General features: G+C 34.6%; 3 protein-coding genes across 7 annotated transcripts in view; 1 reads left to right on the top strand and 2 right to left on the bottom strand.

The window, feature by feature from the left end:
• LOC135140865 (LIM domain only protein 3-like) overlaps positions 1-27,242 on the top strand; it is a 228,676-nt gene that overhangs the window by 148,617 nt on the left and 52,817 nt on the right. The window lies entirely within an intron of this gene.
• LOC135140868 (uncharacterized) lies at positions 581-1,735 on the bottom strand. Its single transcript, XM_064071596.1, has 2 exons — positions 1,568-1,735; positions 581-1,513 (listed from the first exon to the last, which is right to left on the bottom strand). The coding sequence occupies exons 1-2, from the start codon at positions 1,580-1,582 to the stop codon at positions 623-625; spliced, it is 906 nt and encodes a 301-aa protein (XP_063927666.1). The 5' UTR covers positions 1,583-1,735; the 3' UTR covers positions 581-622.
• Positions 1,833-3,133, bottom strand: LOC135140869 (uncharacterized). The gene is made up of 2 exons (XM_064071597.1): positions 2,845-3,133; positions 1,833-2,778 (listed from the first exon to the last, which is right to left on the bottom strand). Exon 2 carries the CDS (start codon positions 2,769-2,771, stop codon positions 1,896-1,898), a length of 876 nt encoding a protein of 291 aa, XP_063927667.1. The 5' UTR covers positions 2,772-2,778; positions 2,845-3,133; the 3' UTR covers positions 1,833-1,895.

The following is a 27,242-nucleotide window of genomic DNA, read 5'->3' as shown; positions in this document are numbered from 1 at the left end:
TGTTGGAGGAGTTGCGAAAAGTGGCCTTTCCAGCTGCAATGGACCGACGTGAGTGGACATGGCGTTTTGCAAGGACAGGTTTCTTCGTGCCGGGGTATATCCAGAGGGAACAGCTTCGTTCTACAACAGTCTTCTTCGTAAATGCAGGGAAATTTTAGCCTCAGGCAGGCTTTTTCGTAGACTGAGTTGCGAAAATGGGGTTGGTTTGGAGGCGGCAAGCATCGGCCACAAATGTTATCGGAGTTTTCCAAAAGACGTATTGGGAAATACGACAGGTAGTTGGAGCAAGTGGCACATCTCAGGGACTTTTTTGAACTTTCGGTGAATAAATCCAAGTCCATTGTTCATGCACTCAGTTGTCACAGTTTTTTCGAAAACAATTATAACTCATTTAGGGAATGATGTGAGCTAGGTACCGCAGTACTATCAGATAAGCGTTATCGTGTACTGCAATAAATGTGTTTATCAGTGATTTAGTGATTTTTATTATCATTTAGAATACGTTACAAAAACAGTTACTTCACTGAAAACTCGACTACTATTATGTTTTCTCGACCCCTAGAAAACGAAAACACAGGTCTCTCGTTTTATTTTTATTAAAATAAAGTTTAAACAGAGAATTCTAACTCTGATTATTTTCGATTGCGTAAAGCGGCAACCGGTCCTTCCTCTTCTGCACCATTTTTCCCACGCTCTCACGCTTTATACCTCTAAAACCCATCTGCCCTTTAGTTGACCCCGACTTCGTACTTGGAAATACATTCTTTCGAAGTGGTAGCGTCTTAATATCGTCCTTCACCATTTTCGGATTACTACACTTCATCACAAAGAGTTTCCCGCTAATCTTCGACGCCTTACCCTTCTGGGTAACCAACGAATCCAGAAAAATCTCGGTAACACCCATTTTGGTGTTACCTTTAACCCCCAGCTCAGCGCTACCACACGTCAAACGAACTCTGTACAGCCACACTGTATCTTCACCATCTTCCGAAGGTGTTACAGAAATCTGGAAACGATTATCCTCCACTCGAAATTTCCTCCTGACGATAAAAAGTTGATTTCTGTGTTCTAGAAGACCGTAGTACTCGTGGTACCACCCTAGGGGAATTTCAAATAGACCCTTCTCCAGAAATAAGTCGCCATGTTTGAGTTGGCAGTGTGTTATCAGGTTGCGATAACATACTTTGGTGTTACAATCGGTAAAATCTTGGGTGGGGCACTTGAGCTCTTTGAAGGTACATTGAAGTTCGTGCCGTGGAATTTCTGCAGGAAATTTATTTGCAGAACAACCTTGGAGAGCATAACGGCATGGAAATTGTATCTGTAGGGAGAGTAGCTCGTAGAGTTGGTTTCTGATGGCGGTTTCTGAGGGGGTGGGGCATCTTCCGCAGATGTTTTGACTCTTGAGGGTGGTGTGAATTGGAAAGTAGGATAAGAAGTTTCCGCAGTTGGTACATTTTAGTTTTTCGACCCAGTCGCGGGCCTGCGCGGGGACGAATTCCATGTGGGAAGACTAGAGAAAAAATGGATGTGTGAAATAGCGAACTCTTGAGATTATATTTCTTACAGTAAGTTGGCCCATGTCTTGCACGCTTGGAACACTAAGGAAAAATGATAGATATACGACTATTGGTTTTGGTACAGGATGTCAATGTTTAATTTCGGGGAACATATCAAAATTTGTAGATAGGGAATCCCCTATCGGAGATGATAACGATAAATTGTGTAAAATATTTCTTGTGTAAACTCTGTATCCTTATATTTGTTCAAGTTCAGAATATATGCGTCCGGGATAAAGAGATAAATTCTGATTAGCAACAAAAAATCATGACTTCCTGTTACATTTATTCAAAGTCAAAATTAAACAGCTGTCTACTGGACAATTCAGACTTTTATTATTTTTGATTGCGAACGTAAAACGGCGGGCGGTACTTGCTCTTCTCCATGGTCATTTTCCCCAGGTTTCCACTCTCCGGACTTCTCGAACTCATCTGCTTTTCACCTACCCTCGAGCTGGTGCTTGGAAATTCCCCTTCCTGAAATACATTCCTCTCGTCTTTTACCGCCTCGGGACCACTGGCCTTCCTCATCAAAAACACCCTCCCGGTAATCTTCGACGCCTTCCCCTTCTGGCTGATCAACGAATTCAAAAAAATCTCCTTAACTCCCACTTTGGTGTTACCTTTAACCGCCAGCTCAGTGCTACCACACGTCAAACGCACTTTGTACGGCCACATTGTATGATCGCCACGTTCGGAAGGTGTTACTGAAATCTGGAAAAGACTATCCTCCACTCGAAAGTTCCTCCTGACGATAAAAAGTTGGTTGTTGTGTTGTAGAAGACGGTAGGAGTTCTGGGACCACGTTAGGGGAATTTCGAATTGGCCGTTGTTAAGAAACAAGTCGCCATGTTTGAGTTGGCAGTGCGTCATCAAGTCGCGATAAGATACCTTGGCGTTGCAGCTGGTAAAATCATAGGTGGGGCACCTGAGGTCTTTGAAAGTGCACTGATTTTCGTGGTTTGGAGTGTCTTCAGGAGACAATTTGGCAAAACAGCCTTCGCTCATATAACGGCACGGAAATCTCATCTGCTGGGAGACCAACTCGTAGATCTCGTTTCTAATGGTGTTTTCTGGGGGAGTGCGGCATCTTCCGCAGATGTTTTCGTTGCTGAAGGTGGTGCGGATTGGAAAGTACGATAGGTAGTTTCCGCAGCTCGCACATTTTAGTTTTTCGATCCAGTCGTCGGGTTGTACAGCGACGAAATCCATTTTTTCGCTAGTTCGAAAAAAAAAATGGAAATAGGAAATAATGGACTTTTGAATACGTGAAACTTGGACTCACCAATGTTATGCACACTTGGAACGCTAATCGAAAATAGCGGATTTCGATTATTTAATTTAGATAAAGCAGCAAAGAACGTCAAAGGTTTCCCAGAAATCTAAATTTTTAGGTGGGGTAACCCCCTGTCGAGTGTACAGATGATAACGATAAAAATATGAAATATTTGCTTTATCGCACAGTTTCGTTACTTTTTAATTTTCCTCAAATTCCGAGAATGATGTCTTACAGATGTGTTGTAGTCAAGTCTCTACTTTTACGTTTTCTCGATCTTTCAACACCCCTAGAGTACGAAGAAATAGGTCTTCCTTTTCCGTCTGTCTGTCTGTCTACCGTCACGGAATGCTTTGACATCTTGAAGACGTTTTTTTAATATATTTACTCATCCCTCCTAAAATTTTGCTGAACAAATCCTATCTTAAATGTGCAAAATATGATGAGTCTATCCTTGAGATTGATCACTACATTAATATTTTTTTGATTTGCTTATACAGGGTGTCTCAAAAAAATTAATGTCAGAGTCAGTTTATTTTATTGATTAAATCAAGAATTGCAAAACTGAATACTTTGAAATCCTGCGGACGTTTTAAAGTTATTGTAAGCATGGTAAATTGTTAGTCAAAATACATATATTTATAATATTAAAAAATGAGAGAACGGGTGGGTAGGCGGGGCTAAGTTTAACTTTTTGCTGCAAAGCCTTTCATAAGCAAGCAATAGGCCCGCCCACCCACCCGGCCTTCTTTCCAGTGATTACTCTTAATATTGTTCAGTTGTTATCTAAGCAAGTACTAGCCCCTCCTTTATTCAATCTTATCTTAGCAGATACTAGCCCCGCCCATACTTGGCAAGTACCACACTGCACCAGTCCGAGTTCATACGTGTCCTTGCAATTGTTTCATTGTAATTTCGGTACGAGGGAAATTTTGTCGAAACAATTTTTTTTTTTTTTTTTTAATAATTACTCTCCAACAGGCCGAGAGACCCAATTACAGGAAAGGGGACATACAAAAACACCCAGAGGAAGAGCGGGAATCGAACCCACGACCCAAGGTGTAGTGGGCAGATGCCAAGCCACCTCACCCACCGGGTCCTCAATTTTGGACCAATTATGACCAAATATGAAAAAATATTTTGCATTAGTATGTGGCGGTATATTCTACCGCATATTTTTGTTTTTACTGTATATAAATGCATATTTCGTGCATAATTTCCATTATTTACTTTTATTTTACTGTATTGTAACACGAGTCATATTTCAATGATCTTTCAATATATAGTAATCGACATACATATGCCTCCTAAAATGTGAAGGGATTTGAATATACCGGGTGTTTGGAAAATGGCGGATTAACTCTTCAGTACGTTATATACGGGGGTTTCAGCAGTTTCAAAATAATAAAAAAAAAAAAACTTTGTGATGTAGATTACGAAAACAACGTAATTTTATAAAAGTAAAATCGCCAACACTGCCCTCACCCAATGTGTGAATATCTCCGGCTTACCATCCACTTTTTATTTTTTTTTAGGACAATAATCATAACCACCAGTAGTCATTAATCGTTGTGCATTATTATCAATAAAACAAGCTTTTTTTGATTAATAAATAAACCAAAAAACATTTAATAAGACATTTATAAATTATAAATAAAAACAAAAACAACAAAAGAAAAATCCATTAAAGCATAACCACCTAGAGATGTTCAAAATTCTTGCCTTGTGCTTAGGTTCGTAATGTTTCTAAATTGTGATCATTTTTTGTAAAAATTCTGATTTTGGCAAATGACATACGCTCTAAGAAAAGAGAGGGTGGGTGGGCGGGAGTAGCAACTGCTAAGATAAAACTGATTTTGGCAGATGAGATAGCTTCGAGGAAAAGAGAGGGTGGGTGGGCGGGGCTAGTACCTGCTAAGATAAAACTGATTTTGGCAGATGACATAGATTGAAGAAATGAGAGGGTGGGTGGGCGGGGCTAGTACCTGCTAAGATAAAACTGATTTTGGCAGATGAGATATCTTCTAAGAAAAGAGAGGGTGGGTGGGCGAGGCTAGTACCTGCTAAGATAAAACTGATTTTTGCAAATGAGATATCTTTTAAGAAAAGAGAGGGTGGGTGGGTGTCTAAGTCTAGTAGCTGTTAAGATCTTAGCAAATGACCTATCCTGTGAGAAATTTAATTAAATGTTTATAAGAAAAGACACCCAAGAGGCTCCAAAGTACTTCCAAATGCTTTCTACATAGGAAGTCCACCAAAATTGTTTTAAATAATTTGCAAAAAAATCTTCAGGGACTCCCAAAATAATACACCATTGGTACCCGAACACTGCGGTATTCAAAACTTTTTCAGATGCGTAAAAAGTAAAACACTAAATGCTCAAAATATTTTTTCAAGTGCATCCAGCAACAAAACACCAGATTGCTTTAAATTTAAACACGAAGGAACTAAAATTAACTGCGAACATTGTAAACGTAGGATTTTTAGAACTTTGACAAGTTTTTATAGGTCAAACATTTTAAAGTCCTTACACGATTTTTGCTGATTTGTGCCTTCGCTTTATATCAGGCTAGAGAAACATTAACTAGGTATTATTATTTGCCTTACAGGCTTAATAAGATTCCCAGTAGGGGTACAAATGAACTTAATCTACATAATACAAATAAATCAATAAAAATCAATAAAAAACTAAATATTCGAGTTTTATATAATAATAATTGTTCTATTCTTTCTGCTTGCTCACCTCTTGCCTTAGTTCCCTTATTTTCCGTACTTCTTTCATCCAGTCCAGTCCTCTTCCATCCTCGTTTAGCATTTCTTCTCTGCTTTCCTCAGATTCTCTCAATCCTTCCAGCATATGCTCTATTGTTTCTCCCTCTCTCCAACATATCCTACACCTTCTGTCAGTTTCATCCATCCAAAAATTATTCTCTTTCTCTTCATTTCCACACCTAAATCTCGCCATCATTCTTTTCTCCTTTATACTCTCTCTCTGTGTGTGTACTTTGGTACTTCATCCTTTACTATTTTTCTATACACTGCATTATATCTAGACTCCGATATTCTGGATCTGCGTTCTTGCTTATCTATATCCTTATCTCTTACACTCAGTTCTTCTTTCATACTCCTCCCATTTATCTCATTCTCTCTATTTCTTCACATGCATATCCCTTTTCTTCATAATACTTGTCTCTTTCGTTCCAAACATGTTTTCCCCCTTCCTTTCTTATTTCTTTCCAATATTCTTGCAATATTTTACAATCACCTCTCTCACTAAACTTATTTTCAAATCCAACCGTCCTTTTATCCGCTTCCACTCTCATTTTCTCCCTTTTTGTTTCTTCTCTCACTATATACCCCGGCGTATACTTTTCCAATCTCAATGTCCATTTTAAGTATTTTTCTTGCACTCTCTCTATTTCTTCATATTTCCTCCATCAACTCCGTACATAAATACACTTTTGATCAAACTATCAAACATCATCATTCTTCTCTTATAATCATGTCCAAATTTTCTTTCTCCTATTCCCCATACTATTCCTATCACTTTGTTCGCTTTCCGGACCATTTCTTGAATTGAGTTATTGCTCTTTAATGTATATCCTAAGTACTGGAATTCTTTCACCTGTTCAATCTCCTTCCCTCTCCATGCCCACTCTTCCTTCTCCTTTCTTACTTTCTTCCCAAACACCACCATTTTTGTTTTTTCCACAGTCACCTCCAATTCCTTTTTTTGTATGTACTTCTCGAAACTTTTAATCATTGTTTTCATTTCTTCTCTTTTCTTTGTTATAATCACCAAATCATCTGCGTACGTCAACAACCACACTTTCTCTTGGTCCACTACCACCCTTCCTGTCTGTGCTTTTTTGAACATTTCATCTATATCTCCTAGATAAGGTGGAAACAATACGGGGCTGAGTGGGCATCCCCGTCTCACTCCTCTATTTGTATGAAAACTCTCGCTCTCTATTCCATTCACTCTCACCTAATTTACTGTTTCTTCATATACTTCTTCCATTTTTATTACCAGGTAAGCATCTACTCCTCAAATACATCCACGCTTCGTTCTGGATTCCATCCCCTCATGTGCCTTTCCTCTTTTCAGTCTTTGAAACTGTCTTCCTGTTTCATCTTATGCTATTTCCGAACCTCTCCACATTTCTTCCGTCGTTGTGATTCCTTTGTTTATTTTGCAGAATTTTTCCTCACAACCTCCCAATAATTCCATAAAGTGCCTTTTCCATTTATGTATTTTGATTTTCCTACTGACTTCAGTCTTCCTTCTCCGTTCCTTGTGTATCTATCTCCATACTTCTTCTTCTGTTTTCAAGGACTTCATTGTTTCTCTTCTTCTTCTCGTTTTTCTCTTTTTCTTTCTTCACATTTTCTCTTATAATTCTCTCTTGGTTTTAAGTACTCTTCTTTCATTCCCCTGTTATTCTTCCATTTTCTTAATTTTTCCCTTGCTTTTCTCTTCAACTCACTCCATTCTTATGGGTTCTATGACTTCTTTTACTTCTAATTTCTTTCTTTCTAGTCTGCTTCTGTATCTTTGAATTCCCTCTTCATCCCATATTCTTATTTCTATTTCTTTTCTTTCGTTTCTTCTCTCATGTTTTTCGTACTCTAGCTCTACTTTTATTACACGTTATTGGGTTAATGAATGTGTTGTTTAGTTGTATTTTTTTTACTATTTTTCCCAGAATCACTTTTTTATATTTCTTCCGGCGTTGTGATTCCTTTATTTATTTTGCAACATTTTTCCTCACAACCTCCCAATAATTCCATAAAGTCCATTCATGTATTTTGATTTTCCCACTGACTTCAGTTTTCATTCTCCGTTCCTTGTTTACATGTCTCCATAGTTCTTCTTCTATTTTCAGGGACTGATTGTCTTCTCTTCTTCTTTTCGTTTCTCCTATAACTCTCTCTTGGTTTTAAGTACTCTTCTTTCGTTCCCCTGTTATTCTTCCATTTTCTTAATTTTTCCCTTAGCCCCTATCCCTTTAAATAACTTCTATGTCTTCTTTTACTTCGAATTTCTTTCTTTCTAGTCTACTTGTGTATCTTTGAATTCCCTCTTCATCTCATAGTCCTATGTCTATTTCTTTTCTTTCGTTTCTTCTCTCTTGTTTTTCGTACTCTTGCTGTACTTTTATTACACGTTATTGTGTTAATGAATGTGTTGTTTGGTTGTATTTTTTTTACTATTTTTCCCAGAATCACTTTTTTATATTTTTTTGTCTAATTTCCCTGAGATTTCATAGAAAAAACACTAATTCATGTTTTGCCTTTTTTTCCTTAACATACGCAGTCCTCCTTTTTTACACAACAAGAAACGAATGAAAAGGTTATCACACTTAAGATAGGGTGGGTGGGCGGGGCTTATATTGTGTCCTTTTTCTTAATTTCTTTGGCTTTTTTTTACTCAATTGACATAGTTTTCTTTGAACAAAACGATTACTTAAGAACATACTTCACATGTTAATTTTTTGTAAACAATAAGGATTTTGCAATTAAGCTCCGCCCTCTTGGCTCACGACGAATGAAAATAGTCATCACAATTGAGATAGGGTGGGTGGGCGGGGCTTATACAGGGTCAGTGTTATAATAACGGGATTTATTAAGCCTCTGAAACTTTATCAGAAACGGTTATTCGCAGTTCTGACATCCCGGATCGGTCGCATGTTACTATGACGTCACGAGCGGTCTCGCATCTAAGATTAAAAACCGCAGTTTTCTCTGTTTTGAAAAATGTCTAAATTAGTCGAAAATTGAAAGCTTTCTGGGCGGAAAGAAATATAGAGAGAGGTGATTGAAGTAAACTGTAAAAAATTTCGTTTTGACGCAATAAATACTCGACCGAATCCGCTGACAAATATGAGCAAGCGAGCGATGAACTGGCAAACTGCCTACTTCCCTCTTCACCGGAGTGATTGGGTAGAGTGCTCTATTGTAATCGGTTCAACAAGACAATCCCATTATAACGATGGATCAAAGCTAGAGGAGCCACTCTTTTAATGCATTTTTTATTAAATATTGATCAAATGCTGATATATTACCCGCACGCTCTATTTTACTATCTCCCGTGATAAATTTCGCGAGAAATAAGTCTCGAGGCTTGCCCTATAAACAAGATGTAGCCAAGACGCGCGGACGTACTCCATTAGTTCCCTAAAAGACACTTGATTTTTAGTCTTGGTGCTTTTTACTTCGAGGCTAAAATGAAAATAAATCCTTTTGCTAATAGACTGCTACACGACTCCGCTATTATTTTCAAGAAAGAATGATATATATGGTAAACAGAATCAGAAAATGCACTCTACGGAGTATACACGAGAGATGGGAAAGATGTTCGAGGGCGTTACAGCGAACTTTACTTCGGTATCGGCCGATTAAAATATATAGGCGCCGATTCCGTAATGGCACTTCATCAAGACCGCTGCCAGCGCTCGAGATACAACTGGACGGCATTATCTTCGAAATAAACACGGTCTCGAATAAAATTAAATTCTTTTAGAGCGATCACCACGATTCTTGAATGAAAGTGTGTCTTAATTTTTACGGTTCGCCGATCCGGGGCTGCACCGCCGGGAAACAAAGTATGCGAGTTTTCGCGTCGTAAATGTGAATAAGCGGGCATGCGAGTCATGCAAGTGTGTGCCCCATTTCGCTATAAAAGTCAACGAGTAATATAAAATTCTAATATAAACGGCCGGATACAATCTGGAAATACATTGTGGCGTGGCAGCCCCGTAATCGATGCGGTAGTTTATGCAAAGTGGAGGACCCAGGTTGACTTTCAAAGGCAATTTATAAAACTTGATAACGTAAAACATTGTGAAAGTTTCCTCAATCATGCTGAGTAAGCGCGGCTGCACGGACTCCTTCCGAAAGAAACGAGGAGGACACATCCAAAACAACGGCATCGCGTAAATACGGCACGGATCAATCCGGGGAAACCCGACAGAGACGGACGATTAATTAATAGTTTAATGGCTCAGCATACAAGTTATAGAGATCTAATAATTCACGATCACGCTGTAAATTGTCATTTATCATAATGTAAACTTTGACTTCGCAGCAAATTCAATTAATGTCAATCCATCTCTAATCTAAATCCGGCTTGCAGACCGCTCGTTAATGCATTCGGGAGAGAGATAACGCGTGTAATTGATCCGACTCCAATTAGGCGGACAGGATTGCCAGAACGACGACGTCGCGACGCCCACCTGGACGCCGATCGAGGCCACCCCAACCCCATTTACACCCCCAAAATCAAAAACAACAAAAATGTGCGAATTTCGACATGTTTACCACACTACCCCGAAATAAGGAATTGTCGGGTCCACGGAAGTGGAGAAGTGGAACGGCTTACGCAAATCGAAGCGGAGTTTCGTCTTTTTCCCTTTTCTGTTTCGTGAAATTGGTTAAGATTTTCTGCAGGTAATCGAGCAACTGACATCGTGGATTCTTTTATAGCCATTTAGCTCATCTTCCGCCGTCGATAATATATTGCAGGTCCTTTGCGGAAATTGAATCCAGGGTGATTTCGCTTTTTTATGTGAAATATAAATACTCGGCATCGTTTTAGTTTAACGCGGCCATCGGATCGTCGACTTTCCAGTCCGGTTTTAATTATCGGCGCGAGTCCAGCCCTGAGTCCCATTAAAAGCAACGAGTGGGAATAAAGTAGAAAAGTGGAAATGTTCTTAATGCATCTACGATGGAAACTCGCCATCAGAGGCGCACAATAACCGAGTCCAAGTTAAATGTTTGATGTGAATTATTGGCTTTTCTTAGCGCTGCTCTAAGTCGATTGGCATGTATTATTCGTGTTGCGGTTGCGGTAAACACGAACTTAGTAGCCTCCGTAGGGCAATATCGGAGCGCTTCTGCATGTTTTTCTTCCCGGTGGATTCCGACAAAAGAAATTCAGAGTGCCTTTTAAGTGGAGGAGCAGTTAAAATGATAATCGACTCTTAAATTTACTATGAGAGTGGAAACGAAAGGTCCACGAGACGGAGACGGAATAAAAGAAATGTTAAAGTGCCATTTTTGCGAATCCGATGAAGTTAATGGAATGTCCGGACAAGAGCGCCGTTCTTTTAAAAGTATTTCGGGACGCCGCCACCGGGTAGCCGCTCCTCCACTTTTTCGCTAATAACAAATAAGTTCTACCTCGGCTTTGCTGAATTAGCGCAACTTGAGGCGGCTGAGTCGGCCTAACGTCATTTAGAAAACAGAACCAAAGATTAATATAGATTTTGCAAAACCACCCTTATTGACATTGGAGTCCTCAACCGCCAAAGACAAGCGCCAAATTTAAATAGTAATAATAATTTTGGAAACACTGTGTTCTATTTTGTATGAATTTTTAAATGTTTTTAGTGACAATTTTTGTGGTTGTTTTCGATACACTGTATGATATTACCACTGAGAAAAAAAAATGAAAAATTAAAATAATCGAAAAATTGAAATATCGAACAATTGAAACACCTAAATAGGCCAAAATCGAAAAGTCGAAAAGTTAAAAATTGATCAATTTATAAATTGAGAAATTGACAATCAAAATATCGAAAAATCCAAATCTCGATAGATTGAGAAACCAAAAAACTTAAAAATTCGAAAACTTGAAAAACTGAGAGATTGAAAGATCAAAAGAACGAGAAATCGAAAAGTGATGAAGTCGAAAAATCGAAAAATAGAGAAATCGACAAACAAAAAGTTAAAAATTGAAAAATTGGAAAAGCGGAAAAATTAAAAAACGAAAAAATGGAAATTTGGAAAAACTGAGAAACCGAAATAGGCCAAAATAAAAAATTGAAAAACTGATAAATCGAAAACTGCACAATCAAATCTCGATAAATCGGGAATGAAAAATTAACAAATCGAAAAATTGAAAAACAGAACATCTAAAACCAGGAAGTCAAAAAATCGGAAGATTAAAAGAAATATTGAAAAATTAAAATATGAAAAGATTGAAATTTAAAACTAAAATTTAAAAATTCAAAAAGTGAAAAATCGAAAAATCAAAAAAGTGAAGTCGAAAAATAGAAACCTTAAAAAATCGAAAAATTGAAAACCCAAAAACCTGAAAAATAAAAAAATTAAAGAATTGAAGAACAGAAAAACCGAAACACTCGAAGGTCAAGAAATGGGAAAATCAAAACATCGATTAATTGAAAAATCGAAAAATCGAAAATTTCACAAAATGACAATTGAAAAACTTAAAACCAAAACGGGGAAGTCGAAAAACCAAAAGATTAAGAAATCGAAACATTTGAAAAATTCGAAAACCTGAAAAATCCGAAAACTGAGAACCTAAAAAGTCGAAAAATTGAGCAATCGAAAAATCCAAAAACTGAAGTCGCAAAATCGAAACCTTAAAAAAACTAAAAAATAAAAAATAAAAAAATTGAAGAAAATGGGAAAATCAAAACATCGATTAATTGTAAAATCGAAAAATTGAAAGTTTATGAAAGTCAAATTTGAAAAATTGAGAAATCGAAAATTTGAAAAAACAATTGAAAAACAGAAAATCTAAAACCGGGAAGTCGAAAAATCGAAAGATTAAAAAGTTGAAACATTTGAAAAATTGAAATATGGAAGAGCTGAAATGAAATCTCGAGAAATCGAAAAATCTAAAATTTTAAATATTGAAAAATTAAAATACCAAAAAATTGAGAAATCTAAAATTTAAAAATCGAAAAAGAAGTCAAAAATGGAAAAGTCGAAGAACAGAAATATTGAAAAATCCCAAAACTGAAATATTGAAAAACTGAAAAATGAAAGAAAAACTGACGAACTGAAAAACTGAAAAATCCCAAAACTGAAATATCCAAGAACTGAGAATCTAAAGAATCGAAAAATTGTGAAATCGAAAAATCAAAAATCTGAAAAATCGAAACAGTCGAAAGTCAAGAAATGGGACAATCAAAACATCGATTAATAGGAAAATTGAAAAATTGAAAATTTTGAAAATTCAAAAATTGAAAAATCGAAATGTGTTTAAAAATCGTAAAATTGAAGAGAAGAAAAATTGAAAAAACGCACAACTGAAACATCGGAAAATGGACAATCGAGAAATTGTAAAATCTAAAAATTGAGTAATAAATGAATAATCTGAAAAATTCCAAAACTAAAATTTCGAAAAATTGGACAATGAAAGAAAAACTGAAGAATGGAAAAACCTAAAAATCCCAAAACTGAAATATCCAAAAACTGAGAATCTAAAGAATCGAAAAAGCAAAAAAGTGAAATCGAAAAATCTAAAATTTAAAAATCCAAAAATTGAAAAAGTGAAAAGGAAGACACATCTAAAATTCCAGAAGTCAAATAGAGAAAAGCCGAAGAATCGAAATATTGAAAAATCCTAAAACTGAAATATCTAAAAACTGAAAAATCGAAAAATCAAAAAGTGAAGTGGAAAAATAGGAACCTTAAAAAATCGAAAAATGGAAAAACCAAAAAGCTGAAAAATCAAAAATTTAAAGAATTGAAGAACAGGAAAATCGAAACACTCGAAGGTCAAGAAATGAGACAATCAAAACATCGATTGATTGAAAAATCGAAAAATTGAGAGTTTATGAAAGTCAAATTTGAAAAATTAAAAAATCGAAAATTTGACAAAATGACAATTGCAAAACCTAAAATCCAAAACGGGTAGTCGAAAAATCTAAAGATTAAGAAATCGAAACATTTGAAAAATTCGAAAACTTGAAAAATTCAAATATCGAAGAACTGAACTGAAAAATCGAGAAATCGAAAAATTCAAACTTTTAAAAATTCAAAAATCTAAAATTCAAAAATCGAAAAATTGAAAAATTGAAAAAGTAAAATAATCGACACATCGAAAAATCCAGGAGTCAAAAATCAAAAAGTCGAAGAATCGAAATATTGAAATATCCCAAAACTGAAAAATGAAAGAAAAACAGAAAAATCGAAAAAGTGAAGTCGAAATATCGAAACCTCAAAAAAATCGAAAAATTGAAAAATCAAAAAGCTGCAAAATCGTAAGATCGAAAAATTGAATAACAAGTAAACAGAAAAATCCTAAAACGGAAATGTCCAAAAACTGAGGAATTAAAAAATTCAAAAATTGAAAAACCGAAACCTGAAAAAAGAGAAAAATTGAAAAATCAAAAACCTGAAAAATCGAAACAGTCAAAAGTCAAGAAATGGGACAATCAAAACATCGATTAATAGAAAAATTGAAAAATTGAAAATTTTGAAAATTCAAAAATTGAAAAATCGAAAAATGTGTTTAAAAATCGTAAAATTGAAGAGGAGGAAAATTGAAAAAACGCACAACTGAAACATCGGAAAATGGAAAATCGGGAAATTGTAAAATCTAAAAATTGAGTAATAAATGAATAATCTGAAAAACCCCAAAACTAAGAATTCGAAAAATTGGGCAATGAAAGAAAAACTAAAGAATGAAAAAACCTAAAAATCCCAAAACTGAAATATCCAAAAACTGAGAATCTAAAGAATCGAAAAATCAAAAAAGTGAAGTCGAAATATCGAAACCTTAACAATAGAAAAATTGAAAAATCAAAAACCTGAAAAATCGAACAATCGAAAGTCAAGAAATGGGACAATCAAAACATCGATTAATTGAAAAATTGAAAATTTAGAAAATTCAAAAATTGAAAAATCGAAAAATGTGTTTAAAAATCGTAAAATTGAAGAGGAGGAAAATTGAAAAAACGCACAACTGCAACATCGGAAAATGGAAAATCGGGAAATTGTAAAATCTAAAAATTGAGTAATAAATGAATAATCTGAAAAACCCCAAAACTAAGATTTCGAAAAATTGGGCAATGAAAGAAAAACTACAGAATGAAAAAACCTAAAAATCCCAAAACTGAAATATCCAAAAACTGAGAATCTAAAGAATCGAAAAATCAAAAAAGTGAAGTCGAAATATCGAAACCTTAACAATAGAAAAATTGAAAAATCAAAAACCTGAAAAATCGAAACAGTCGAAAGTCAAGAAATGGGACAATCAAAACATCGATTAATTGAAAAATTGAAAATTTAGAAATAAATTGAAAAATCGAAATATGTATTTAAAAATCGTAAAATTGAAGAGGAGAAAAATTGAAAAAACGCACAACTGAAACATCGAAAAATGGAAAATCGAGAAATTGTAAAATCGAAAAATTGAGTAATAAATGAATAATCTGAAAAACCCCAAAACTAAGATTTCGAAAAATTGGGCAATGAAAGAAAAACTGAAGAATGGAAAAACCTAAAAATCCCAAAACTGAAATATCCAAAAACTGAGAATCTGAAGAATCGAAAAATCAAAAAAGTAAAGTCGAAATATCGAAACCTTAAAAACTGAAAAATTGAAAAATCAAAAACCTGAAAAATCGAGACAGTCGAAAGTCAAGAAATGGGACAATCAAAACATCGATTAATTGAAAAATTGAAAATTTACAAAATTCAAAAATTGAAAAATCGAAATAGTGTTTAAAAATCGTAAAATTGAAGAGGAAAAAAATTGAAAAAACGCACAACTAAAACATCGGAAAATGGAAAATCGAGAAATTGTAAAATCTAAAAATTGAGTAATAAATGAATAATCTGAAAAATCCCAAAACTAAAATTTCGAAAAATTGGACAATGAAAGGAAAACTGAAGAATGGAAAAACCTTAAAATCCCAAAACTGAAATATCCAAAAACTGAGAATCTAAAGAATCGAAAAATCAAAAAAGTGAAGTCGAAATATCGAAACCTTAAAAATTGAAAAATTGAAAAATCAAAAACCCGAAAAAGCGAAACAGTCGAAAGTCAAGAAAGGGGACAATCAAAACATCGATTAATTGAAAAATTGAAAATTTAGAAAATTCAAAAATTGAAAAATCGAAATAGTGTTAAAAATCGTAAAATTGAAGAGGAGAAAAATTGAAAAAACGCACAACTGAAACATCGGAAAATGAAAAATCGAGAAATTGTAAAATCTAAAAATTGAGTAATAAATGAATAATTTGAAAAATCCCAAAACTAAAATTTCGAAAAATTGGACAATGAAAGGAAAACTGAAGAATGGAAAAACCTAAAAATCCCAAAACTGAAATATCCAAAAACTGAGAATCTAAAGAATCGAAAAATTGAGAAATCGAAAAATCAAAAAAGTGAGGTCGAAATATCGAAATCTTAAATATAGAAAAATTGAAAAATCAAAAACCTGAAAAATCGAAACAGTCGAAAGTCAAGAAATGAGATAATCAAAACATCGATTAATTGAAGAATTGAAAAATTGAAAATTTAGAAAATTCAAAAATTGAAAAAACGCACAACTGAAATATTGGAAAATGGAAAATCGGGAAATTGTAAACTCTAAAAATTGAGTAATAAATGAATAATCTGAAAAATCCAAAAACTAAAATTTCGAAAAATTGGACAATGAAAGAAAAACTGAAGAATGGAAAAACCTAAAGATCCCAAACCTGAAATATCCAAAAACTGAGAATCTAAAGAATCGAAAAATCAAAAAAGTGAAGGCGAAATATCGAAACCTTAAAAATAGAAAAACTGAAAAATCAAAAACCTGAAAAATCGAAACAGTCGAAAGTCAAGAAATGGGACAATCAAAACATCGATTAATTGAAAAATTGAAAAATTGAAAATTTAGAAAATTCAAAAATTGAAAAATCGAAATATGTGTTTAAAAATCCCAAAACTAAAATTTCGAAAAATTGGACAATGAAAGAAAAAGTGAGAAATCGAAAAATCAAAAAAGTAAGCCGAAATTTCGAAACCTTAAAAAAATCGAAAAATTGAAAAATCAAAAAGCTGCAAAATCGTAAGATCGAAAAATTGAATAATAAGTAAACTGAAAAATCGCAGAACTGAAATGTCCAAAAACTGAGAAATTAAAAAATTGAAAAATCGAAACCTGAAAAAATTGAAAAATTGAAAAACCATAAAACAAATAAAGAGTTTATAATAGTCAAAAATTGAAAAATCGAAATATTTAAAAATCCTAAAATTGAAGAGAAAATATAATATTCTGGTAAATCTAGTGTCAATTTGTCGAAAGTAAAACGCGTCGTTAAAAATGTTATGCCATTTTTTCTATTGTAGTTAATTTTATTCCAAGTTAGAAACAAACACTGTTGCCAACATAAGTCGAGGAGTCCTCAACCGTCATTTAATTTAAACTATGACGCTTCTCTATGTTCTCTGACCGAACTACGCGAAAATTAAAGAAGCGCAGGCAGAAAATCAGAAATTCCAGTACATTATGCAGATGTCGTAAACTGTGCCAAACATATATCCCCGACGACATTAAGAATCCGTCGATATGAAATTTGGCAGCAATTTCAATTCCATCGTTCCGGCATATCCACGTGCTGGGATATCTGTTGGTTATTTGATATTCGCCGATATTTACGATTTCTTTCCCGTCTGCCTGCTAAATCCATCGGACCGAACGTCAAAAAGGCCCAACCTGGTCTCATCTCCTCCACTATCTGTAATACACGTTCGAATGGGAAATCAGACAGGCATCGAAAACACTCGGATACGATAAAACTTGTATAAATTCGTACGAGAGACGGCGATAAATCTTCCGCTTAAGGATATTGTTTGAGGCACGTGACACTTCTGGACTGCTAGATGGCGCTGCCGCTGATATTAAGGACTCTCGAACTGGCTCCCGGACAGCTCTTTACGCGATTTGTAATGCGTCCGACCGTCGTTTAGGCGACGTCATGTACACGCTCCCTCGGGGAGTTCATACGCGAGAAATAAAAACCGCGCGGAAATTCGTCTAGTCGCAGCCAGGTGGCGCCAGGGTTTAGCAGTCGCGCGCGTCGCACAACCTTAACGCATATAAATCGGCGAGTTTCGTCCGGAATTAGCGAAACTTGGCAGCCGGTCCGATCTTTGTGCGGCTAAATTCCCTTACGTAATTTGGCCGGAGTTTGTATCACGAACACCTCGCGTCCTCCGGGTCCGGAGCCGAGTTAATCTGCAGATAAGTTTGCATATCGTCCCGGTGACCATTCCGGCCGTAACAGCCGGAAAAATAAATATAAACTCAATCTAGCAAAGTGGGAGACTCTCATCCGGAATGGCTAACCGGGCCCCGGACTATCGTTCGCCGTTTGGTGTTCCACCTAACGCAATAACTACAGAGAACCTTATTAAGAAACTTTGATATTACATAAAGGCGGGCCGTAATACATTGGTAAAGTTTGACAGAGTGACGGATGAGGTGGGGAAACACGTGTGTGCCAGAAATCATTGCTCTCCTGAGCGGAATTAAGGGCGCCCTCTGGACGGCAGCGGCGTCTCGCGCAAATTAAAAACGAGCCGCGGTTTGACATCGAGTGCGGGAATCGTGCGGTTTTCGCCGTATCGAGACGAAGTTGGCGCGGGGTGGATGCCGAATAAAATTTAATTAATCCAGTGAATTATTGGCAATTTGTGCTCGCGCGAAATAATCATTTCAACACAGGAACAGTCTGCAAGTCCCGTTTTATTTACGCTTAAATTAAAACTATCGTAATTATAGTTGGAGAGAACGCGGAAAGGAAACAGTTTCGCGAGGCCTGGCTCGGCGAAAATCCCATAATTCGTCTTCATATTGCAGCAGTTTCATTAGGGATGTTTGTGAATGATGAGGATCCGTATCGAAATAGCCTGTAAATATCAGATTATGCGCTTATAATTAAACAGCAACGGGGAATTACGTGTGTAAAAGTAATCTAGGTTGGACGTGCTCTCGCACTGCGAACAGATACTGATCTTTTTTAATTATCACTTTAATTAAAGTAGGCTTTATATTGTAATTTATCGCTCTTTCTGATCCAATTTCCATCTCATTACATCAATTTAAATTTTAACTGCTTTTCGTTTATTTACATGTTCTTGAAGTCTCGGATGCTTGGCCGCCAGCCAGATGAATGGACCAATTCTTATACAACCACTAATGCTCCGAATGCGAATTCTTTAATTTAATGCTTCTTTTACTTGTGTTTAAATTGAAAAACTGCGTCGCCCAATAGCGATTTGCAATTTAGCCGACGGACCAGACCGCTGATAGCCAAATTTAATGCGCCAGACAATACTTTTATTCAGATCAAGGATTCGTCGTTCCTTCTGCGCTGCATTCCGGGATGCAATGCGACCCGGCACATTTGCATAAATAGATACAATTTAAAACACTTAGCAAAATAGGAAACTTAATTACCTTGTAAATTATAAGAGCTGACGGTTTCTCTTTCGGCGGAAATTACATCAGCTTTTTATTTTCCGAACGATCAGCTGCACCGCCAGGCATGTCACAACTGACGTGTTAGCCGAGATCATGTTATTAGCATTTCTGCTTAATAAACTCGAAGGAATTTTAGCGCGGAATCGACAAAGAAGCGTCTTCGAATTTCACGTTTCTATAGTGGTCCTTCGATCCGGATGGTACAATCGAGGAGGCAAAGGAGGCGGTCCAAATCGTCCAAGCGCAGAATTTGTAGGTAGGTTCAAACTACAACGAAATTTACGTGTTGACCAAATTCTTACTCTGAATTAGTTTTAATTTTATAAATACCCTATCTAAAATGTTCAGAATATGATGAGTCTATACTTGTGATTTACCATTCCATTAATATTTGTTGGATTTGTTTATACATACAGGATGACTCAAAAAAAAAAATGACTGAGTCAATTTATTTTATTGAAGAAATCAAGAATTACAAAACTGAATACTTTGAAATCTTGTCAATTAGTTAGAAATAATAATAATAACATCATCATCGAGAATATGCTCAAAATCACACTAATATTAGGTCTAATTGTGCCGACCATAGTTATAAAATTCACATTAAAATAAGTCACGGACATTTTTTGAAGTGTACTACATTTCAAAAAGCAAAAAAAATGTTCAGTTTATAAACTTCATAATTATGGTTTAAAGTTTATCAATCATGGTTGACGCTTTATTTTATCCATTCCATTTGTTATCCTTTACTGCGGTCTCTCTTGAGTCGAGGTGTAACACCGGACCGAACGTTCTTCGACCGATAGGATAATTTATTACTTCCGACATCTTTTCGGTGACAAATTGAATCTTTGTATACTTCAGCCTAGTTAGTGAACTCGTGGTAACCACTGAAATATACAAAGAGTAAATTTTGAAATGGAACGAAAGTCGAAGAATACTTTCAAAGCCACGATCAAAATGTATTTGCTTATCTTCGCCAAAAAATGCATGACGTCATCGTAAAATTTGATATGACGAGTCTATACCTGTGATTTATCATTGCAGTAATATTTTTTAGATTTACTTATACAGCCTGTCTCAAAAAAAGGTCACCTCGATTTTCGATTTTTCGTTTTTTCGACCAACCGTTTCATCGAATTAGATTTTTCAGTTTCCATTTTTCTATCAACTTTTCGATTTTATTACTTTCCAATTTTCTGATTTTTCAAATTTGCGGTATTTTGAATTTTCGAGTTTTCAGTTTTTTTGTTTTTCGATTTTTTAATTTTTCGTTTTTTTGATTTTTCGATGTTTCGATTTTTTGATTTGCCATTCTTTCAATTTTCGATTTTTCGTCTTTCCATTTTCAGATTTTTTGATTTTTTGATTTTTCTTTCGTCAGTTTTTAGACTTTACAATTTTTTTGCATTTTTCGATTATATTTTACTTTCCGATTTTTTTGATTTTTGAATTCTCGATTTTACGTTTTTAATTCTTCGATTTCCGATTTTACAATTTTCCGGTTTTTTAATTCTTCTATTCTCGATTTTTCGATTTTCCATTAATCATTAAATTTTTCGATTTTTCGGTTGTTTTATTTTTCGACCTTCGATTTTTCAACTTTCGATTATTCGATTTTCCATTTTCGGATTTTACAATTTTTCGATTTTCGTTTTTCCGCTTTTGTGGTTTTTCGACTTTTCTGTTTGTTTCAGTTTTTATGGTTCTGCGATTTGTTTTATTTTTCCATTTTTCGATTATTTTACTTTCCGATAGTTTGATTTTTGAATTTTCGGTTTTTCCATTTTTCGATTTGGGATTTTTCAATTTTTCGGTTTTTTAATTTTTCATATTTCGATTTTCGATTTTTCAGATTTGTGGATTTGTGTCCGTTTTTTCGATTTTTAGAATATTGATTAATCGAATTTTCGATTTTTGAGCATTTCGATTTTTCGATTTTCCATTTTTCAAATTTTCAATTTTTAATTTTGTTTTTTTCGATCGTTGCTTTTTAGAATGTTCCCTTCTTCAGCTTTTAGATTTCAATTTTGTTACTTTCCGATTTTCCACTTTTCGATTTTTTTATTTTTTTTCGATCGTCGTTTTTTCGAATATCATTTTTCCGATTTTTTGATTTTTCAATTTTTAGGCCTTACAATTTTTTTACTTTTCGCTTTTTCGAGTATTTGTTTCATCGAATTTTCGATTTTTCGAGTTTTCGATTTTTCGGTTTTTCCATTTTCCGATTTTCGATTTTTCGATTTTTTTGATTTTTCGATTTTTCTGTTCGTCAGTTTTGAGACTTTGCAATTTTTACTTTTCCACTTTTCTATTATTTTAGTTTCGGATTATTCGATTTTTGAATTCTCGTTTTTTTTTTCGATTTCCGATTTTTTAATTTTTCGATATTTCGGTTTTTTAATTTGTCGATTCTCGATATTCCGATTTTCGATTTTTCGATTTTCCAATCTTCGATTTTTCAATTTCCAGTTTTCGATTTTCCACTTTTTGATTTTACCATTTTTCGATTTTTCTGTTCGTCAGTTTTTAGGCTTTGCAATTTGTTTACTTTTCGATTTTTCGATTATTTTACTTTCCAATTATTTGATTTTTCCATTTTTCGGTTTTTTGATTTTTCAATTCTCGGTTTTTCAATCTTGCAAATTTTCGATTTTTCAGATTTGTGAATTTCCAGTTTTTCGATCGACCTACGTATTAGATTCATTGAATTTTCGATTTTCGGTTTTTCCATTTTTAGATTTTTGATTTTCCAGTTTTGTATTTTCAGATTTTCTGTTTTTCGCATATCTGATTTATCAAATTTTCGATTTTTCGATATTTGATTTTCGAATTCTCGGTTGTTCAGTTTTCCATTTTTCAACTTTTAGACTTCAATTTTTTTACTTTTCGATTTTCCAAATTTTTGAGTTTCAATTTTCAGATTTTTGATTTTTCGATTTTCTTTTTAAATCCCTGAATTTTTCCGTTTTGATTTTTAGAATTTTTGATTTTTAATTTTTCCATTCTTCGGTTTTTAGACTTCAATTTTCTTTCTTTTAAATTTTTCGATATTCTATTTTCCGCTTTTCAGAATTTTCGATTTTCAGTTTTCAGACTTTCGATTTTTAGAAAATTTGAGTAGTCGAATTTTCGATTTTTCAATTCATCGATTTTTCTATGTTCAATTTTTCAATTTAAATTTTGCGATTTTCAATTTGTCCATTGTCAATTTTTAGAATTTTCGGTTTTTCAATTTTTCCATTCTCAACTGTTAGACTTCAATTTTGTTACTTCCCAATTTTTTGGTTTTCGATTTTCCAATTTTCAGAATTTCCAAGTTTCTTTATTCAGATTTTCGATTTTCCACTTTATCGATTTTAGATTTTTCGAATTTTTGTTTTTCCAATTTTTTGTTTTTTCGATTTTTCTGTTCGTTTCAGTTTTTAGGCTTTGCAATTTTTCCTACTTTATATATTTTGATTATTTTAATTTCCGATTTTTTTTATTTTTGTTTTTGATTTTTTTAATTTTCAATATTACAAATTTTTGACTTTTCGATTTTTTGGTTTTCCTGTTTTTCAATTTTCGATTTTTCGATTTTTGAGGTTTGTGAATTTCCACTTTTCGATAGACCTAGGTATTTGATTCATTGAATTTTCGATTTTTTGATTAGCCATTTTTAGATTTTCGATTTTTACGATTTGTATTTTTAGATTTTCTGTTTTTTGCATTAGTGAATTTCAGTTTTTCCGATTTTTGATTTTGCGCATATTTGATTAATCAAATTTTAGAAAAAGTTACCATGCTTATAAAAAATTCAAAACATCTACAATATTTCAAAGTATTCAGTTTTGCTATTCTTGATTTCTTCAATAAAATAAATTGACTCAGTCATTAACTTTTTTGAGACACCCTGTATAACCAAATCTAAAAAATATTAATGCAGTGATAAATCACAAGTATAAAAACTCATCATATTTTATACATTTAAGATAGGATTTATTCTGCAAAATTTTGAGGTGACGTCATAAATTTTTTAGAGGGGATAAGCAAATATATTTTAATTAAAAATGTATCATGTTTATCATGACTTTAAAACATCTGCAAGATTTCAAAGTATTCGATTTTGCAAATTCAAAATTAAATATCAAAATATTGTTTTATACTTTTGATTTTTTTTCCAAAAATCTGGACGTTTCGGATAAAAACTCAACACGGAGTCATAAACTACATGTGTAGGACTATGTTACTGTATACAATTTAAAACCCATTTACTATGCATAAATTTGAAGTGACGTCATCACATTATTGGTGGGGATGATTAGACAAATTTAATAAATTTGCGACATTTATGAAAAAAAAATATCAGTTAACAAAAATGGCACGTTTTTATTTTTATGCCAGTTACATGTCACTCAACGACAATATCGTTTTTTTTTTAAGAGTATTTTATTTGAAAAAGTGATGAAATTTTTTATACGGAACAATTGGTCGAAAGATGTTAGAAAGCAAAATAATTCATGTCCGGACCATCGTTACTCACAAACGAAAGTGACCACTATTTTATGGGAACAACTACCTGCTAAATCTTCTCCGACAAATTCGAGAGAACTGGTGTAAACCATACATATTTCTTACCAAATGTATATATAACTATTGTCCGTCCCGTTATTGTCAATAAAATTTTATTGGGTAAAATGTGAATTTCGTTGTAGTTTGAGCCTACCTACAAATTCTGCCCTTGAAGGATTTGGACCGCCTTCTTCGGTGAGGGCAGGCAAAAACGATCCGCCCATAGGCTCAAAACATTTGCGTGCGATTGTACACCGAAAGAAACTGGGTACAACAATGTTGACGGTTGAAATTCTCGTGAAATTGTAGCTGAGTACCTGTATCTATTAATCCCTCCTCCATATTCATGTAACGTTTTTGATTAAATTAAAGCGAAGATTGAAAAGGTTATGGCAACTCGGGCGGTCTAAGAGAGCCTGGAATAATTTCAATTGGGTTTTTAATAAAGCAACAGCTTTAATGGTTCTATTTGTTGGCTGAACGTTAAATAATTGGATAAATGGAACCTGTTCGGCGTTCCGCAGGCAATGAATTGATGAAGAAATAATTGCGAGTTTCATTTAAATTGTTGGCTCGGCTAAATTGCATTCCCTTTGCCACTTATTAAGAACGAAAGATATCTGCATGTGTGATCTTCCAGCTCGCTCGCTTATAAGGTAGATTGTTCGGCGAAGCGATCAGAGTTAACGATCTGATCGAATTTTCGGAATTGATGGGCGACGCGGAATAACGGGACGTGGCGGGTGTCGGTTTCGGCGGTCCTGGGGGCACTTCCCGTCTAGATAGCGATACTTGTGCGGGGCACTTGATATGCGGAGTGCAACCCGCGGTCAAGAGAACGTAATTCGAAATTAATGCAACTCGCCGTACAGGGGAATTCACCTGACAGGTTATCATTACGGGTTAGTTTAACGAGGACTCCTCCAGAAGTCCGACCAGATAAACACAAAATCTCCATTACGGCGAAAGAAAAAGGCCTATCCTTAATTATAGCTCGCTAATTAAAAATTTATTTTTCATTTGGAAACGTTAATTAAAATTTCTGTGCGATATAAAAAGTTGTGTAGTAAACCAAGACGGACGAAAACAGTCTTAATCTCGCTTTGAAAATTTAATTTGATTATTAAAAATTTAAAGTCTCGAATGTTAATTAAATTGCGTACAGAAAGAAAGGCTAATGAAATGTCAGGACTCGAGAGAATGTGATTAATTGTAGGGATCAGCCGCCGCCCTGGGCTGAACGAAGACAGAGCAAAGGAGGGAAAAGAAAACCGATTCCTGCAAACACCTCGCTTTCTGTTCCAGTCAGGACGTAATCGCTTCGTCGGGGCATTACGAACGCTCGACAGGACGACGCAACAATACGCAACGAAAACCGAAAAGCCAAAACACACCGAATTCGCAAACTGCCCAATTCAAGGATATGCCGAACCGAAATTTTACTTCATTTAAAAGTATATTGTCAAATTCCAGATTTCCATTTTTCTGTGTAATGTTTTAGAAGAAATTTGAAAGAATCTCGGAAACACCTATAGTTTTGTTTTTGAAGTGAGTTTCAAAGAATCTCTGAAACCTAGTTTGTTTTTGGAGTAGTTTGAACGAATCTCGGGTAACCCTTTTAACTGCTTTCTGAAATTATTCGAAAGAATTTCAGGAACCACTAAACTTAGCTTTCGTTTTTGAAGTAGTTTGAAAGAATCTCGAGGAGTTCTTTGGTTTTGTTTTAAAGTAGTTTCAAAGAATCTCGCCGGCCCCTTGTTTCTAGTTTTAGAAGTAGTTTGAGGGGTGGGGGGACTCCTTTTTAGTTTTTGACGTAGTCTGAAAGAATCTCGTGACTTCTTTTATTTAGTTTTTGAAGTAGTTTTAAAAAATCTCGGCACAACTTGTACCTGGTTTTTGAAGTAGTTTGAACGACCTTGGACCCCTTTTTCTTTGTTTTTGAAGTATAGTAGACTCTCGATTTTCCGAAAAAATAGGGGAGAGACCCATTACGGATAATCAAATTCCGGATAATCCGGAGAGCTGGTCAGCTCAAAACTGTTATAGAAAATTGCCTCTATTGACATCTTTATGATCAATTATATTTTTTAAAAGATTGCCACTGTTATAGCCATCTTCAGTAGATGCCTGTTCCTCCCGATTTCCAGAAAGTCCTATTTTTCTGTGTATTGTTTTCGAAGAAATTTGAAAGAATCACAGGGACTCCTTTCGTTTTGCTTTTGAAGCAATTTGAAAGAATCTTGGGGACTTTTTGTTTTGTTTTTGAAGTAGTTTCAAACAATTTGGGGAGTACCTTGTCTCGTTTTTGAAGTAATTTGAGACAATCTCAAAGACCCCTTTATTTGTTTTTGAAGTAGTTTCAAAGAATCTACGGGGACCACTTATGCCTGGTTTTTGAAGTAGTTTAAAGCATCTTGAGGACCCCTTTTTGGTTTCTGAAGAATTTGAAAGAATCTTGTGGACTCCTTGTCTTGTTTTTGAAGTAATATGAAAGAATCTTGAGGACCCCTTGTGTTTTATTTTTGAAGCTGTTTAAAAGAATCTCGGGCCCCGTTTTGCTTTGTTTCTGGACTATGTAGTTTGAAAGAATCTTAAGGATAACTTTTGTTTGGTTTTTGTGGACCACTTGTCTTTAGTTTTTGAAGTAGTTTGAAAGAAGCTCGGGGGCTGTGTTTGTTTTATTTTTGAAGTAGTTTCAGAGAATCTCGGGGGACTCTTATGCCTGATTTTTGAAGTAGTTGAAAGGATCTCGGGGACTCCTTTCTTTGTTTTTGAAGTAGTTCCAAGAATCTCAGGGAATCCATTATGGTTGGTTTTTTGCAGTAGTTTAAAAGATCTCGGGAAGTCATTTCTTGTTTTTGAACTATGTATTTTGAAAGAATCTTGAGGACCATTTTTGTTTCGTTTTTGAAGAAGTTTAAACCATCTTGGGGAGTATTTTTGTTTTGGTTTTGAAGTAATTTGAAAGAATCTCGGGGATTGTTTTTGTTTTGTTCTTGAAGTGGTTTCAAAGAATCTTCGGGGACCCCTTATGTCTGGTTTTTGAAGTAGTTTAAAGGATCTCGCCCCCCCCTTTTTTGTTTTTGATGTAGTTCGAAAGAATCTCGGGGACCCCTTTTTTTTGTTTTTAAAGTAGTTTCAAAGGATCTCCGGTGACCTCTTCTGCGCGATTTTTGAAGTGGTTTAAAGGATATCAGGGAACCCTTTTTTGTTTTTGAAGTAATTTTAACGAATCTTGGGGATTCCTTGCCTTGTTTTTGAAGAACCTCAAGGATCCTTTGTGTTTTATTTTTGCAGTAGTTTAAAAGAATCTCGGGGACCCCTTTTGTTTTGTTTTTGAAGTGAGTTTCAAAGAATCTCGGGGACTCCTTTTTTTGTTTTTCAAGTACTTTCAAAGAATCTCAGGAAGTCCATTATGCCTGGTTTTTGAAGTAGTTTGAAGGATTTCGGAGACCCTTTTTTTTAAACTATGTATTTTGAAAGAATCTTGAGACCCACTTTTGTTTGGTTTTTGAAGAAGTTTTAAACAATCTCTGGAAGTATTTTTGTTTTGTTCTTGAAGTAGTTTCCAAGAATCTCGGGGGACCCCTTATGTCTGGTTTTTGAAGTAGTTTA

Source organism: Zophobas morio, unplaced genomic scaffold, assembly GCF_036711695.1.
Source record: "Zophobas morio isolate AGI-343-1 ecotype UQ-CSIRO unplaced genomic scaffold, CSIRO_AGI_Zmor_V1 ptg000041l, whole genome shotgun sequence".
Lineage (NCBI taxonomy): Eukaryota > Metazoa > Arthropoda > Insecta > Coleoptera > Tenebrionidae > Zophobas > Zophobas morio.
The sequence above is the reverse complement of the archived record's forward strand: the minus strand, read 5'-3'. Positions and strand labels throughout refer to the sequence as shown.